Consider the following 18,458-nt stretch of genomic DNA (forward strand, 5'->3'; position numbering starts at 1 on the left):
AACTAGCTTGTGGGAACAAATTACTGAACAGATTTAGGCCTCAATTTTCTAACCGACAGAAGGAAAGAGTCAGGCTAGGTCGTTAATATAATCCTGTCCAACGTAAAGAATTATACTCTTAATTTAATCTTTAAGGGATCCCGAAAGGCCTCTGTGACAAAAGTCCACCTTCCATGAAAGGTCCTAGGAATAAGGATTTTTATGTAGCAATAAGACTTGTTAACTGTTATGCAACTGAATACTGACAAACATTTCCATAAAAGGGTGGCATAATAGTGCTGCCCGGCTAAAAACTCAGTGCTTGGCATCAGCTCCTGCCAATTCCCAATTATTTATATGAGAAGGATAGTACTCTGTGGGTAAACACTCCTATTCCAAGGCCTGAAATCCACTTGCTGATTTAACTTCATGCAAAAGTCAAAAATTACAAAATGCAAAAAAAAACTACCTTCCACTGGAATTGTGGTTAAACTCATGTACGATAAAAGGAGAGAGGGGCTAAGAGAGACAGCAGATCACTAAATTGCAAAGACAATTTAGAAAACCATCAGCCACAGAGAATCAAAAGTGATTTATAATTATTTTGGGGGGTAAAAGATGGCCTCATATTCATTGCAACTAACATTAAAGGTACATAAAAATCCGTATCGGATGAATTAACAGGTAAATAGTACTTTGTATGTAATATAGTTCAAGGCCTCTTCACTCTTTAAAGCATTAGATGCCAGGCGGCTTTATAATGAAAGAAAAGATAGTCACAACTTCCTCTAATCAGAGGGTATCTCCTGGAATGAAAATGCCACTGCATTATTACTAAAACAAGGGCTACCAACCACCTAATAACACCTGTGTCAACACAACCGTAAAAGGTTGACAACTAAATGTCAGAACAATATGGAGTTTTTTTTCTATAAATGAACAAGAAATGCCAATACAGGTAAAATCCTTTTATAATAAACTTGCAATACAGCCACACTCTTTTATTATTACTTAATTTCATTTTCTTTAATTAGTATAATAATAAAACCACATGCCCAAGCTGTAGAACTCTAATGCAAAAGAGTTGATGCACGACCCACATGGAGTGAATTTATCTTCTTCTGCCAGGCCCCTCTTCAAAAACAGATCTGAGGCTGAAATGGGTGAATGGGCAGGGCAAATTCAACTGGATGGACAGGGAAGAAGTGGCATAAATACACAGTATTTTCATCCCTGCTCACCTGCTTAGTTTCTAGATTTTGTGAGATGCTTTATTTTAGAGGTCAGTTCAAAGATTGGTTTAACTAACCAAAATGTCCTTATATAGATGAATGGATAAAGAAGTTGTGGTATATATACACAATGGAATACTATTCGGCGGTAAGAAAAGATGATATAGAAACATTTGTAACAACGTGTATGGATCTTGAGAGTATAATGCTAAGCGAAATAAGTCAGACAGAAAAAGCAGAGAACCCTATGATTTCACTGATATGTGGTATATAAACCAAAAACAACAAAAGAAGAAGACAAACAAATGAGAAAGAAAAACTCATAGACACAGACAATAATTTAGTGGTTACCAGAGGGTAAGGAGGTGGGGGGTGGGTGATGAGGGTAAGGGGGATCAAATATATGGTGATGGAAGGAGAACTGACTCTGGGTGGTGAACACACAATGGGATTTATAGATGATGTAATACAGAATTGTACACCTGAAATCTATGTAAATTTACTAACAATTGTCACCCAAATAAATTTAATTTAAAAAAAAAAAGATTGGTTTAACTGTGATACTGGTTTGTTTAAGATGGGAAAGGACGAGAAATCTAGAAGAACAACTGCTATTTGATGACAGAAGGAAAGAGGCATAAAGACATCCCCACAGCTCACCAGTGCAGGTGTGCTCTCTGCCTGCGACGAGGACAACAGAGTTGGGGCCTTTAGCGGTAGAGTAACTGGCTAAGGAAGAAAACAGCAATTCCCCTTCTAGAAATTTGTCCTAAAGAAAGATTAGGAAAGTGCACAGAGATTTAACTCAAGGATATCCACTGCAGAACTGTACGTAAGAATAGAGGGCCATATATAAGACCTGAAACAACAAACTGCATAGAAGAAAGCATAGGTATTAAACTTGTGGGACTGGGTCGTCAAGAAGATTTTATGAATTTTTATGAAGATTTTATGACCTCAAAGGCAAGGGAAGTAAAAGCAAAAATAAATAATGGCACTATATCAAACTCAAAAGCTTCTGCACAGCAAAAGAAACCAATCTAAGAAGAGAAGATATTTGTAAACAACGTCTCCAATAAGGGGCTAATATCCAAAATATATAAGGAATTCACACAACTCAACAACCAAAAACCAAACAATCCAATTAAAAATGGGCAAGGGACCTGAACAGACATACAAATAACCAACAGATATATGAAAAAAATGTTCAACTTCACTAGCTATTTGGGAAATGCAAATCAAAACCACAGTGAAATATTACCTCACCCCAGTCAGAATGGCTTTCATCAACAAGACAAATAGGAACAAGTGTTGGAGAAGCTGTGGAGAAAAAGGAACCCTCATACACTGTTGGTGGGAATGCAGACTGGTGCAGCCGCTATGGAAGGCAGTGTGGAGGTTCCTCAAAAAATTACGAATAGAATTACCATATGACCCAGCAATCCCTCTCCTGGGTATCTACCAAAAAAAATCTGAAAACATTTATCTGTAAAGATATATGTACTCCTTTGTTCATTGCAGCTTTATTCACGGTGGCCAAGATATAAAAACAATCAAAGTGTCTTTCGATAGATGATTGGACAAAGAAGATGTGGTAGATACATACAATGGAATATTAGTTGGCCTTAAGAAAAGATGAAATAGTGCCATTTGCGACAACACGGATGGATCTTCAGATTATCATGCTAATTGAAGTAAGTCAGACAGAAAAAGTGGAAAACCATGTGATTTCACTCAAATGTAGGACATAAAACTGAAAGCCACAAACAAACAAACACTCAAACACAGACAACAGTTCAGTGGTTACTAGAGGGTAAGGAGGAAGGGGAGAGGCAGGAGAGCGTAAAGAGGATTAAATATATAGTAACAGAAGGAGATCTGACTTTGAGTTGTGAACACACAATGCAATATAGATGATATATTATAGAATTGTACACTTGAAATCTATATAATTTTATTAACCAGTCACCCCAGTAAATTTAATTTTTAAAAAAGAATAGAGGACTAGTCAAACAAATTATGCTGTAACTATCCAGTGGTATACTATTAAGGTGATTTAAAATAATGATGCATTTAAGCATTTAATAACACATAAAGATGTTTGCTATAAAGGCAGAAATAGCCTACTAGGCCATATTTACTATACGATCCTGTTTTTGTTTTAAAAAAATTGGAATATCGTCAAAGACATATTCTATGCATAGATAAAATTCTCCAAGTACATAAAACCAACTCTGGTGAGATCATGGGTGCTTTTACATCTCCTGTTTTTATTTAGCTATAGTTCCTAATTTTGTTTTTCTCTGATAAGCACATACTGGTTTTATAAGAAGCAGAAAATTACCAAAATATTTAATGGGCAGATATGCAGAAAGACCTTGATATTTAGAGAAACTCATTGTGTATCATTCACTGTAAAAAGAAAAGGTTTGCTTTAATATTTAATAGGTCATTTGAGAATATGAAATAGACTTGTTATAGGGAACAGTTGTTTACAATAGTTCTAGAACTAATGGAATTTCATCTGTAGAAAAACTCTCACAAGTACAGAAACTTCTGACGTGGGAGAACAAGAGACACACTTACGGCTGGGTGAAGTCACGGGTGATGAAATCAGAACTCTTGAAAAGTAGAAAGATGTCGCTGAGGGTTTTACATTTCAGAGAACTATTCATTGCTATCCAGTACGCATCCTAAATAATAAAACACATGCTACTTATTATATAGTCCAAGTTAGTTGCCATGAATGATGCTCAGGCCTATACACAAAATCGATAATGCATATTACTTCAAGGGTTTAAAGAAACAAATCAGGTAAGAATTTCAGCTATACTGTCAAATGTCTAATTATACTTGGAAACAATGACTAGCATCACCATTACATGCTGACACTCAGTTACGAACATTGACATGTTAAGGTCTTCACCTTTCAGCTCAGGCCCAAGAACTGCCCTGTGTTTTGCTTACTGATGATGAAAGCAGGGGATCAAGAGGCATCAGACACGCTGATGCTTCAGCTAGAAGATGAAGGTGTAAAGAAATAGCCTGATCAGCTATTCTCTAAGAAAAAGGAGGTCCTTGCCTTTCTTCCTGTTTCTGGGGAGTGATGGCTGGGCCACCTGACTGTTGTGACTGGAGCAATAAGGACTCATGTCTAATCAAATTTGGGACAGGAGCTGAAATATTCTGAACCACCACAATTTTAAATGGTAAATGTTTCATACATATGAACCAAAAAAATAAAAAATAAGAATGGCAGGCACAGCAGGCACAAAGCTCAGTGGAACATGCCTAAAAGTGATAAAATAGATACTCCTCCCATAGATAGATCAGACACAGAACAGTAATATAATTTTGAAAAAATTATGATTGTAAAAAAAAAATATCCAACTATCCACGCTACGTGAAAGCAAGCACTGGCACATAGTAGGCACTCAATAAATAAAAAAATGAATGAATAACTTAAAACCACAAATAATCTCCCCATCTTAAGTGGAAAGCCTCAACCCAATTCAGTAGTAAGGACCGATTCAAATTACTTCTCACATATAAACTAAAAACAAGCTTCGACAGCTTCTTTAGAGTAACTCTTTTATAATTTCTCCCAATGACAAAGATGATGAACTTCTGGTTAAAGATGGCATATTGGGAAAAAAAAAAAAGATGGCATATTGAACACACAGATTTAACTCTAGTGAAACAACAGTATACACACAGAAAACCATGCAACTGAATAAATGAGACAATTACTAACTTCAGGGAAAACAAAATGTTGAACAGGAAAATGTAAGTAACCATAGTATCGTAGTACATATGTGTACACAATGTGTACACAATGTGATGTGTACACAATGTTTGCATAATCCTAAATGTTAGAAACACTGACTACTAACAGAATCAAAAGTCTGAGATTACTATAATGAGGACAGAATAAATAGTAGTGAGGACAGGAGATGAAAGAGAGCTGAATCTTTCTGTTCTAGAGTAAGAGGTCAATAATAAATACCTCAAACTGAAGAATAACAAGATAATATACTAAAATACTTGAACACCTCTGAAGAGTGGGAAATGATGAAGCAAAACGTGTCAGGACCCGCTGATTTTTGTAGCAAGCTTCCAGATCTTTTGAAAATTTAAACTATGTATACGTGTAACTAATTTCAATAAGTAAAAACAAAAATTAGATTAAGTACAATTTGTCATTCATTTTAGAACAAGAGATAAGCAAATGAGATGATTTTTGAAAATGCAATTAAGTCTGATTCTTTCAATGAGCTTTGCTGACATAAAATTTGTTTTCCATTGGATTAAAAAAAAGGAATTTTTTCATATCGTAACTTTAAAAAAATCTTGCCAATGCAACATTAAAATAATAAAACACAATTTGAAAAAGCATCAGTTGATTTCTCAAACTGCTCTATTTCTGGATCCTACAATATTTTAAGTTATTACTTTACAAAAGAAAAATTTCTGTTAAACTAAACACCTGAAGAATAGAAAAGGACAAAGTATGGATTTCCTTAGCTTTCTAGCACGATCAGCACCACAAGAGGTTGAACTGACTTTTGGCAAAATTGATGGTACTTTACAGAGCCAGGAAAGTGTACTGAAAAATCAGAAAATAAAATAACGGGGAGAAAATAAAAATAAATGTCCCAGCATTTTCCCTAGAATGAGGAATATAATTAGACCCTCTATGGGAATATAAAATGTAAGGAATAGCAAAGCAATTAATATGCAAACAATGAGATTCAGTAATGTGTCCTACCCGTGGGGCACTCCAGTTAAGCTTAGGAAATACACTGCCCCCCAGGGAATTGATAGCTTCTTGGACTTTAGTGGTGAACTCAGGAAATTCCGGTGCCTACAGAGAGAAAGAAGAAAATATTTGGGCAAGTTAATATCATCACAATAAATACAGAAACCAAAATCAAAATCTCAAGGTTAAACTATTTAGGGTATTAAAGGGGAAAAGTGCCCAAATGTCCCTTTCCAAAACAATTAAAACCCACAAAGCTAAAGAGACAGATGTCACGAGGCATCTGGGGACGTGAGGAAGGAATGAGTATTTATTTATTAAGTGAAAAGAGACAGATGGAATGTCACCAACTCTCAGAAATAACATCTCACGTTGAAAGGCCCAGAAGCCTTTGCATTTGCAGGAAAAAATTCTCGGACATATCCCAAATCTTCATGAGAATGAGAAATAAATTATGTGGTTAACTGTATTTACACACTGCTATTTCCAGACAAGTTTTAATCTAAACAAAATTCAAAAATAGGACCTTGGTGAAGTTAAACCGTTCCTTTTTGGTTGATTTTAAAATGCATATTTCATATAAGCAAGGAACCAAAACATTCTAAGTATCGTTTCAATCAGGAAGGAAATAGAAATACAGCTGTGAAGGAACTTAAAAGTGTTCAGTATTATGCTCTGCCTCGAGCCTGTCACTATGACTGTAGCAAACAGAGAAAAGCAGAGAAAAAGTAGAGAAAAAAGTAGAGAAAAGGGGAGTAAGAGGCGTGAAGAGGAGAGACAACACACAAGTATTCTCTACTGTCACATTATCCCTTTGTATTTGCTGCCCCCTGCTGAGCAGCTGCAAATTCTGAAAAAGTCCTGTAATGACAAGTTCTTCCATGGGGGGGGGGGACGGGGGAGTCAGAATAGGTCTAGATTAGCTACACTACACACTGCAAAGATAAATAAATCAAATGGTGCATGCTAATCCCAAACATCTAAACCAATTATGACAGCGGCAAAACTGTGACAAGAATCTGAGAAACAGACCAAAAACCGTTACGTATAAAAAAATGGTAAATATATCCCACAAACCAGACAGCAGTTTTAAACAACAAGGCTAGTGAGTAATGATGAGAGATCATGGCAGGCCTGACACCCTTTCCTTTTTCTATGGATGTACAAAATCTCTAGACTGCTTAACAGCATCTTTCAGTTGTCTGACAGCAAAACAACTGTACCTATCCGCTGTATCTATCTTCTGTCTGACTTCCGCAGCTTAAACATACGAAATTAAATGCCAACAATTTAGAGTAACAGCCTTGAGTCCTTCATTTTCTATTCGCCTCTCCCCATCAAAAGGAATTATGATTTATGCTAAGCCAACATTTCTTTACAATCCCCCAAAGTTGCTGATTTAGCTCCTCCAGAGCTCTATCCACAAAAACACTTATCTAAGATCTGCATTAGCAGTAATTTCAATTAAATGGCACTTACACAAATTTTACAACATGTAGGGATTCAATCTTCAAAGATAAAACAATTTGATTTTGCTATCCCATAAAACTTCACATATAAGGACTGCTTTAAATTTATGTATTACGTTTTAAAAGAGGTGAATGTTTCCCTAAACCCTCAAATTACTGAACTTGAAGAAATCCTCCAATAAGGACTCTAATTTAAATTACAAAAAGTTGACGCATTCTAAAGAAAAATCTGTGCTTCAGTGGAAGACTATCGTCTACATACAGCCCTCCCTCCTGGGTTATCTGATTCTAGCTGGGTCTGTAGCTATTCTACAACTGGGTAAACTGCAGGTAAGCATAACAATGAAAAGTTATTTATATGGCCGTGAAAATTCAAATTCAGTTGTCTTCCCACTGTTGAGGGAGGAAAAACCAGTTTTGTCTCATTTGCATATACATTTCAATATTCCTAATCTATAAATGTCTTTCTTTGTTCTTTGATTCTCTTTGAACCAGGTGTAACATTTGCCTGGTTCCCTCATGAATTAAATAAAACCTTCAAAATGCGTTAGTTTTATATCTATACGGGAGTCACGATTCTACCTCCTGTCTGAAAATTATCTTTTAACAGATTTAACTAATAGGAATCTTTTAAGCTCCTGGCTCAACTAGTGGATTTTAAATTTACATAACACCTCAGTTGTTTGGGAAAAGGTTCCATTCTAAGTGGGATAAAATCCACACTTTAATCACATATACAGACTTTCGATGACCTAGACTCACCTGTCTTTTGAAATTACCCACCACCGCACCCCTGCACCACACCCATTCAGAAAGGGTGTCTTTTAAACACTTTTTAAAATCATAATCCAAGCATTCAACAATTTGGCATATTTGACCTAGCCTTTACATTTCTTAAGGGAAGAAACTGAACGAAGCTCTTTGCCTCCTTGCTCTCGTCCCTATTCCTTCTCCCCAACCGCAGGCAACACCAGTACAAAATGGGGTGACCCTTCTGTAATCACACATATCAATTACGATACGTGTGCCTGTCATTAAATACATTTTAAAATGTTAGCGTAACTGCTGCTTCTGTTGTTATGTACCTTTCATGACCCTGACAGTTCTGAAGCATACAGGGCAGGTATTCTGCACAACTTCCCAAGCACAGAGTTCGCTGGGTGATTCCTCCTTCAGGGTCCCCGTGCAGGGGATGTGTCCGAGGTGCATTCTATCAGGAAGCAGGCAATGTAGGTCTGCCATCCTGACAAGGTTAGCTGTGATCACGTGGCTGCCAGGTCTTTCCACTGGGAAGTTACTATTCTTCCCTTTGTAATTAATAAGTAATTTTGGTGGAGATACTTTGAGAATACTCAAGTGTCCTCTTTTTTATCAGATATTCACCCATGAGTTTTAACATCTATTCCATCAATTACTACTGTGATAGCTGCCAAATGGTGATTTCTAATTCTATCATTTCTTCTACATTTATTAGTTGGTTCCTTTTTTACTATAAAGAAGGGCTTTCGCCTCTGCTCCACTGATTTAATTGAATCATTTAATGCCGTCAGTATGGCTTCATGGATTCTAAGTTTAGTCAGTGATCAAACTCCATTCCTTTTGCTCTTTGTTGTGATGCTGCAATCACTTGGCCAGCCGAGCCAAGCTGGCTCCAGGTACCTGTCTGTCATGTGCCCATCATTCTTAGGTTACTTCCTCACTTCCGAAACAAGCTGTTTCAGGCTCATCTTTGCTTTCCTGCCCCCAGTCTTGAGTTTCTCCATGGGGCTTCCATTCTTTTATATGGAGAATGGCATTTAGAAACCAAGGTCAGGACACTAGGGATGCTCGCTGCTAACATGACATCCTCTGTCACCGTCTAGACCTTGGCAGACTTTGGTAAACAGACATACACACACATACGCATATATACTCATTTCTGTATCTACCTACCTATGTTTAAAAACACGAGTTGATACTGATGATTCTTACCACTTTGAAGGTCCAGGTCAAATGTCCCTTTTCCCTTTCAGTATGTCGAGAGCCCCTCCGTTGTAACTGTTCTCTGTTCTGACACACTTTATCATCTCCCCCAAAATGGGGCATCTTTCCCCACTGGTTCATAAACTCCCTGATCAGTAACAGACAGGAATCAATCAGTCACCCTTGTCTACTTCCCAGAACCCACCGCAGTACCCTGGGCACGGTGGGTAACTACAGGCACGCTGGACAGAACAGAGTGCTCATAAAAGGGGACTGACTGACCTGTATGACATCCAGAGTAAAATAAAATATGCAAACTTCGCCTTTCTGAGTATGTTGGCATGTTCTTTATACCTAAGGGAATGTATCAGCTTAGGCATCTCCACTTTTTTTTCTTGTACCCTGGAAACCACATCTCTTTCATTAAAATAAACAGAAGTATCTTCTTATTAGGAATTGTATTAGAATATACCTTCCCCTAAAACTAGTTTCCTTTACTGTGCCTTTACATTTTATAAAAACCTTTCTCTATTATCTCAAGTAAGGTATGACGAGTTTCACTTACCTACTCTATTTCTAGAAATACATTTGTACTTCATTCATTCCTTTAAGAATGCTTTTATAAGTTAAATTTCACAACAGCACTCTTATCCTGAAAGACTATAATACACTCGATCAACTTTTACATTTTTATACAAGCTACTGATTAATGTCATAAATTCTATTCTCACTTGAAAGAAACTAATTTTTATGCGATTTAAATATACTTGAATAAGTAAATACAGATTTTCCCTTTAACTTAGGTTCCACAGATCTGGGAACCTCAGAGTTTAATATTAGACTCGATCTCTTCTTTCAGGGCTTAAGAGAAACAAGTCAAATCATCAATTATGCAATTATTTCCTTTGTAATCCCACGGGGGGAAAGGGCAGCCATGTTTGCCTGTATGATTCAAGTTGTTTTTCCAAATAATACATACATAACAGGCAACACAGAAAACAATATTTGAAATGGTGAGTAAGTGAGAATTTAGAGATACACGCACTAAAACCCTAAGGCACCCTGTGTGACAGAGTGAGGCTGTCCCCACGTGGGCACTCCGCTCTTACCGTAAGTGTGGCCGTGTTCTCGTCATCCGACCACTGCATGGAGAAAAGGATAGAAACAAAACGTTAAATGTGGACAGTGCACTGGAGCTCCAGAAAGTAGCGCTACAATCTAGAAATGATGCAAAATATCTTTTCCTGAACACAAAGTATATATAAATAAAAGTGTAAGTCAAAGTGAGATTTTCGTGTAATTTCTCACTTTATTGAATATATGCTAAATGTCAGAACCATGTCTGAGATCATTTAAATTAGAACAGTCTATAGAACAGAGTACTTCATTCTGAACCAACCTGTATTTCTTCTGCCTCATCATCACTGTCTGGCTGAGAACGTGCTGGGGGATCCTCTCTAGAAGACCATAAAGCAAAAATTAACCAAGAAAAGGGCTTTCGTACCATGCCGTCATAATTTCAGGTGTACTGAGATATTAAAAAACAGCCTTAGATTGGAGGGTGATATTAGGAAAAGTTCACTTTTTGAGACAAACTATTAAAAACCAACATGAAATTAATGAGTCCACTGTCAAGAAGAGATGACAAAATAAAAACTTCTCTGCTCTGAAATCACTAGAAACAAGGTAAGGAAAACTCAGACTCCTCCTGTGATGACACTAAGAGTCACCCACCAGTCTGAATGCAGTGAATGAGAAAGTATCGCCAAAGACAGGAGCACTGGCGGGAAGACACCACCACCACAGGAAACCTGACGAGCTGTTGTGCACCACTCGTGTGACAAAGCGAGAATCGTTGTTTATACAGTGAAAAGAGCGAGTGGGCTGGCGTCTGGACCGGAACCACACAGCTGTGGGGGATAGAGGGCAAGAGAAATACTCAGACACACTCTCTTTGAAGAAGCCACTGCCTGAAGCAGGTGTTGGAAGGGGCCTTGGAGCAGCCCATCTGCATTGCCTGAGGGAAGCAAAAGCTGAAAGAACTGGGGGGGAGGGGTGGGGAATAACATGTCCTGGCCCCTTCTTAACAGTCAACTACAAACTACTGCCCTAAGAAGAACTCACTCACTAACTGAAACAGGTAATAATCAGAATAAGAGCCAGCACAGGATCCATACAAAGAAACTACAAGAAAAAGGAAAATGGAGACTCTGGTTGACCATTGGTATTTGAAACTCCACTAAAATGACAGGAAAGATCCCAAGTGAAAAAGGACCCAAAAGGAGACAACTGTAGAAGAAAGATGACAACAAAAGCTTGGAAACCAGAACGCCAGTGTGGGGGTAACTCATGGAGCAGCACCCAGGACGAGGAGTCAAGGTGAGTGATGGGACGGTAGCCCTGGGCTACGAACAGGGTGACTGGTTTCCAGTCCCTACAGAGGCAGGACAACTCACTCAGCCTTCCTCAACTTGTACACCCAAGCAGCTAACCTCCGGCACCCCTGGGGGTAAGCAAGTTTATTCTCGGAAAAAAATGAAGTACAGAGGCTCAGACCTCAGGTCCATAATGTGCAAGTCCTGCGAACAGTAAGACCTCCGGTCCCCTTGCGCCCACCCTGCTCCCCGAATGCGGACAGATTCAATGATTCCCCTCTGTGGAGCCTGAACCCCGGAGGAAACACCTACAGGTACTGCAGCTGGAATCTTCCATCAATCTTAGTCAAGGAGCCCCCCCCCCCCCCCCCCCCGTAAGGGCTACACTGTAGTTTTTATTTTCAAGATTCAACACTATAGTTTGGTTCGGTTTGCCAATGTAATCTAGTTTAAAGCTTTTTAAAACTTTCTTTTCTTTGCTTCCTTCCCCTCCTATGACTTTAATGGCTGTTTACTCAAGGCCATATTCATCCTTCGCTAATTTGCAGAACAACTGGATTTAGTGTTTTCTCAAGGCTGCAGGCTTACCTGTTGTTAATCTCCTAAACCCCACCCACCCACCCCCCCACCCACCCGCGGCAAAATTACTGACTGGAAAGAAGCTATGACAGCCTCTTGCTGGGATCCACTCCAACGAGACTGAGATAACTATCTGTGAAACAAACCAGAGTCCTTCTTCACATTCAACACCCAGAAAACTCCCTCTTCCTTTGTTCTGCCTCATCTTAAGAGCCTATAAAACCTTTTGGGCGTGCTGGGAACAGGAGAAGCATCTGCCATCCTCCTGGAATGCTGGCATTTTGAACAAACCTGCTTTTCTTTCCACCAACCTTTTCTCTCAGTTATTGGCTCACAGGCAACAAGCAGCCACACCTGAGGTTGGTAACACACCCAGGTACAGTTTCCAAATGTGTATGTGTGTCCCTCACTCTTAAATATAAATAAAGGCCTAAGATCATTAGAAAACTACAGAAAGGCTCCAAGATAAAAAAGTTTCTAGAAAATGAAGAAGAAAAAGGTACATGGAAGAAATAAGACAATAAAGGCAGCAAATAAAAAATACTTTTAAAAATCATTAATATCCTTAAAGATACAGGAAAATATTGCATCCATGAAATAACAAGAGGCCAGAAGAGAGGAACAGAGGACAGGATTGAACTTGTAGAATCTATAAACCAGACAGCGGAATTTTAAAAATTCAAAGGAATGAATGGCAAAATCAAAGAAATTACCTAGAAAGTAGAACTACGATGACCAAGAAATAGACAATAAAGAAGAAATTATACAGTTCAGAGAATTAATCCATCAGATCCAACATCTAAATAATAGGAGTTCTAGAAGGAAAAGCAAGGAAATCATCAATGATATAATATTTTTAAATGTCCCCAAACTGAAAAATGTTAAGTCTCTAGAACGAAAGGGACCACGAAGTATATAGCACAATGAATGGAGGGAAAACCTCAGATGATGTGCAAAGATGGCTATAGTAATTCTTGTACTGCGTTAGGCATGCCCTTTTCCAGGGTGACTTCGCCACTCTTCTCATGAAGAAATAGCATTTATTTCCACATCCCTTTAATTTAGACTGGTTAAATTCAGGACTCACTGCGGACAACAGGACAACAGAACGTAGCACAAGTGACCCCACAATTCTGAGCCTAGGTGTCAAGTCTTCACAGCTTACTCACATTTTGTGGAACACAGCCACCACTATGTGAAGAAGCTAAGGTTAGTCTTTCGGAGGATGAGAGACCACATGGAAAGAGAGGCCCAGCTAAGAGTCAGCATCAACTGCCAAACATGTGAGTGAGGCCATCTTAAAACTGTCCAATTCGGTCAAGCCCCCATATGACTACAGCTGCAGGCGTGACCTCTGCAAGACCACCAGAAGACCCACGCGGTGCCATAAATAACGGAAGCTCTGAGATTTTACCTAACAAGTGAGCCTGCCTGTCCTATAACAGTGTCTCGTTCTTTGCTTTGCGGATCTGGAAGCTCAATTCTTTAGGATTACAAAGACTTGATTCAAATTTGGGAAACTGGTATACATTAACCAAAACCACAACAGACTGATTGATTGATTGATTAACCAGTGTGTCAATTCCTTGATTTACAGAGGAGGATATGCCTTTGCAATGACTGCTACCATAACACTTACCATAAAATATACACTCAATAAATCTGAACAGAACCACTCCTGGTAGCTTCGTATTTATTTCTTAACAAGATACTTATACTATCATTTTTTAATATTATCTCTACCTTAGGTATTATTTCTTGACAGAGTTGTGATTCAAAACATGAACATATCTAACATTTGTTTTATAATTGGCATCTAGTATTATTCTGCCTTAAGAAAGAACTCAGGACCAGAAAGGGACGGTGAGGCTTAGTACTTGGACACACTGTGAGCCCCATTTTGTGGGCCAAGTTCTAGTTATCACCTGTACGATAAAAACTTCCTGGATCATCCCCACTCGCAGTGATTGCTTAAGCTCCAAAAATATTGCTTATCAGAATAGTGGATGCTTTTATTCAAAAAACCCCAGACATCTATTTATTTACATCTTTGACTTGACTACTAAGCCTGGATTCCCAAGGTAGGATGTCCCACCCAACCATCTTGTTAGTCCAGTAGCGGGCTCAGCACCCATCTCATAGAAGGCACCCAATGAAAATGAATCAGTCTCCACCAGAAATGCATATTACCAGCCTTTCCAATACCCACTCTAGGCAATGATAATCAAGCGAGACGTTCTCTTTGCCTGAACCCTGGCTGCAGCTTCAGAATTCTTCTCAACACGTCACAACAGGAAACCATTGCCAGTAGATCTGAGTTGGCAACAAGATACACCCAGGTACCTTGGTCTGTACTATTCATCCGACTCAGTACAGGCCACCACGAAAAGGAGTGACGTAACTATGTTCATTCATTCACTCATTCAACAAATATTTATTGGCTCCAGACTCCATGCTAGGTTATAAATAAGACACCATGAAGAACTTACAGCCTGGAGTGAAAGGAATGTATTGTACGTGGAAGTCACAGGAGATGAGACATGAAGAATCAGGACTACGGCAGACCCGATTAGCTATTTCCCCACTTCTCTGCTAATAAAAACTCCAACTTGTTCAGATGCTAAGTGCCCTGTGTGTTATGAACAAGATCCAAGACGTGTCAAATTCATCCACTTCTTCCCCGTGCAGTGTCAGCATTTTAGTGCAAGCCGCCATCCATTCTCACCTGGTCCAGTGTAATATCCTAACTGGTGTTCGGTTTTCATACAGTCACTGTTCACAGCGGAAATCTGCTCAGAGCCCTTCAACGCCTTCCTGCTGACCTCAGAATAAATTCTAGAATCTTCAACATGACTCCCCCACACCCACCCCAACCTGAACCCTAACTACTTCTCCCATGTCCCCAGCTGAGTCTCACACCACTTGCCCCTACCATGCTCCAAACATGTAACCCTTACTTTCATGCATGGCAAGCTCTTCCATGCCTCAGAACCCCCCTTTGCTCTGTTCCCTCAGCCTGGAAGATTCTTCCTTCCGCCCTTCAACTGACTGACACCCTAACTTCGTATCTCAGAGGTTCCTCGGTTATTTCTTCAGGCTGTTCCAACCCTCCCTGCAATCCTCAGCCCCACTGCCCCTAACCCCAGTAATTTAATATGTGAGTGACCTCCCCATTTCCTTCATAGCACTTACCACAATTTTCACTTGTACATTGACTGATGTGTTTAATGTTCAGACTGCGATTAATGATGATGAGAGCAGTATCTCTTAAGAACATACAATAGACTAGGCATTGGGCTAAACATTTTATAGACGATCTCTTTTTATCCATGCCCCAATCCTATGAGGTTAGTTCTATGATATCAGTCACCCGACTTACAGACAAGAAAACTGAGGCACAGAGAGCTATCAGTTTCACAGGATGAAAAAAATTCTGGAGATGAATGGTGATGAACATTATAAATGGACTTAAAACCAATGAAGTGTACACTTTAAAATGGTTAACATGGTAAATTTTATGTTATGTGTATTTTATCACGATAAAACAAATTGTTCAATAATCCTAAGGGAAAATTACTTCCAACCTATAATTCTACAAAAAAGAGTGGGGTCCCAGCAAGGGTTTCTCCCAGGCTGTTGTAGGAAGGATGCTGAAGCACTACAATAACAGGACTTCTGAGCAGAGAGCTGGATGAATAAATAGGAACGTCCTTAAATTCCATGATTCTTAAACTTTCACGTTTGCACTAAAAAGACTAAAGCAAGGTAACTTCTTCTATTACAGAGGAACTACATGGACAGAGAAAGTGGAGGTGGGGCCATGGTGGGTTAACTGTGGGGAACAAAATGCTAACACATTAAATGATATGCCCTAGTAAAGCTCTGTCTGCAATGGACAATGAATTTTTTATCTTAAAAACTGAAGGACCTCAAAGGGTCATAACAGGCCCTCTCACCCCACCAACCCCAACCCATCTCCAGAAGGCATCGTTATCAACGTATCCATTTTCTAACAGCAGAGATGAACGGAGCCATTCAATCTCATATCTAGCAATAATTAGAGGAAGTACTCCATTCTGAAAATCTTATTAATTGAGCATTAATAAGATTACAAGGAATACAGGCGAAAGATCACATGATTTTAGCTAGGAAAAAAAGGGGAAAGAATGGTGTCAAAGCTAATGTATTTATTTCACACGGCAACAGTTGAGATTTCATCAGCACAATATTTCTCTATGATAAAGTTAAAAATACTTTCTGATGTACTTTACCTTCCTGAAACCACCAGAGTTCCATCATCGAGTAAATAATCCTTCACATTCTGAGGAAGTGGAAGAATGACACTAAAAAAAAAAATAAAAATAAAAGGGCAAGCATATATCAAAAAATGGCATCATGTAAAAAGACCATGCATAAGCAAAGAGAAAAAACTCCAAACTCAATTAATTTTTTAATTACTTGTCCCCTTTATTTGAATAGGAAGTGGGAAATGTTAATGATGTACATTTGGTGGCAACAGACTAGAAATTAGAATAACATGAATAAAATTTGTAGTAAACTGAATTAGATTCATAAAATTGCCAGTTGTCTTTGTGGTACAGAAACAAAAGCCAACCAAATCCAAAGAACCGGGCTGAAATCACAGTGTGAAAGAGACCAACTCAAAAGAATTCTGCTTGAGTACAGTTGTTATGTAACGCCTCTAAGAAATTAGAGACCAGCAGGTATTTGCAACAGCACGGGAAATGTAGCAAACCAATCAGAAGCTGAACAGCATCTGACCACCTTCGAAGACAGAGGGCAGAAGTAGACTAAGACTCTGGAAACCATTCTTTGGTGAGCAAGGAACACATACCCTGAAGGATTCATGCTCTCTGTGGATGTTTCGGTGGCATTTGACTTAACTGATGACCAGAGCAATAAAGCTCCTTCACGGGCCATGCTTTAGTGTAATTTGTTTCGATCATCATAACCAAGGAATGGCAAAGCCATTTAAGAAGTCACTTTAAAAACTCATGGGACAATTTGTTTTTTACCCTGTAGTAATAAACCATTTAAAAATCCTGCCACAGATACCTAAAGGTAATATTATTATTTTGATAGTGAGACGTGTACTTTTTTTAAGTGAAAAACATTATGGCCTGCTTTCAGAGGGTCAACAGAACATCAACTTATAAATATACTTCATTTATTGATTGATAAGTTTTTTGGGCACATCACAATGGTTTTTGTGCACAGAATAGATTATTCATGGGCTACTTCAATTTTTAAAATAATACCTGATTTATCAGTTCTAATTTCAAATTTAAAAGCCTAGTTCTTCATGTTTTTAAAAAAGGTCAACTACCAAACCTTACTCTCTTTGTAAATCTGCTAAATTTTAACCAATTTCAAGTGAGCCTTTGAAACTTAAAAGTTGCTTTTGAAGTTTTAACTCTTTTACAAAAATAATCCATTCAATTTTCTTTTTAATTGTCAACTGTCTAATTACAAATAAGCCTTCCCTGATATTTCACTCATATGAAGCCAGCAAATTAACCTGTTAGTGAATCTAAGGTTCTTGCAAACAATCTGATACTATTTAAAAACTTGAAAGTTTTTCTTATACATTTTAATGTATCACAATTCTAAACCAATTACACAATTTAAATCGGAACTGCAAGGCTAATCTGTTTTTCATATATGCCTATTATCCTCAAAGTGGCAAATTCTTAAAGTTATTAAATAAATAGAAAAGAAGATAAAAATCTTAAGTATGAATTATCATCACCTCTATATTTAATTTTAGTTCTTCCTGGGGTTAAATAAAGATACCCATGAAAGTAACAATATCATCCCAAGAGAATCAGAGATAACCTTTCCAAGAGAACAGCAAGTTTGTTTACCTTCTTTTCCAGGGCCTGAGACTGAGAAATGTTGATAGAATACCAGCTCCTAGGCATCTAGGGTGATTTTGCTGACCACAGGGAGAGCACACAGAGAATCTCTTATATCAACAATGTCTCTAAGTCCCCAAATCAATGACTTCAGAGTCCACGTTCACTGTTTTTGAGTTACACTAATTCTCAAGTCTGATTTGAATCTGGACTTTTCCTCCAGGTAT

General features: G+C 38.3%; 1 protein-coding gene across 2 annotated transcripts in view; it reads right to left on the reverse strand.

The window, feature by feature from the left end:
• Positions 1 to 18,458, reverse strand: part of CDC123 (cell division cycle 123) — a 60,511-nt gene that overhangs the window by 38,473 nt on the left and 3,580 nt on the right. For both annotated transcript variants that reach the window (XM_081053220.1, XM_081053221.1), the window contains 5 exons: positions 16,627 to 16,698; positions 10,801 to 10,858; positions 10,511 to 10,543; positions 5,980 to 6,075; positions 3,798 to 3,904 (listed from right to left, as the gene is read on the reverse strand). In XM_081053220.1, coding sequence (XP_080909346.1) covers positions 3,798 to 3,904; positions 5,980 to 6,075; positions 10,511 to 10,543; positions 10,801 to 10,858; positions 16,627 to 16,698 — 366 coding nt within the window. The remainder of the gene's footprint in view (positions 1 to 3,797; positions 3,905 to 5,979; positions 6,076 to 10,510; positions 10,544 to 10,800; positions 10,859 to 16,626; positions 16,699 to 18,458) is intronic.

Source organism: Rhinolophus hipposideros, assembly GCF_964194185.1.
Source record: "Rhinolophus hipposideros genome assembly, chromosome: 1".
NCBI classification, from domain to species: Eukaryota; Metazoa; Chordata; class Mammalia; order Chiroptera; family Rhinolophidae; genus Rhinolophus; species Rhinolophus hipposideros.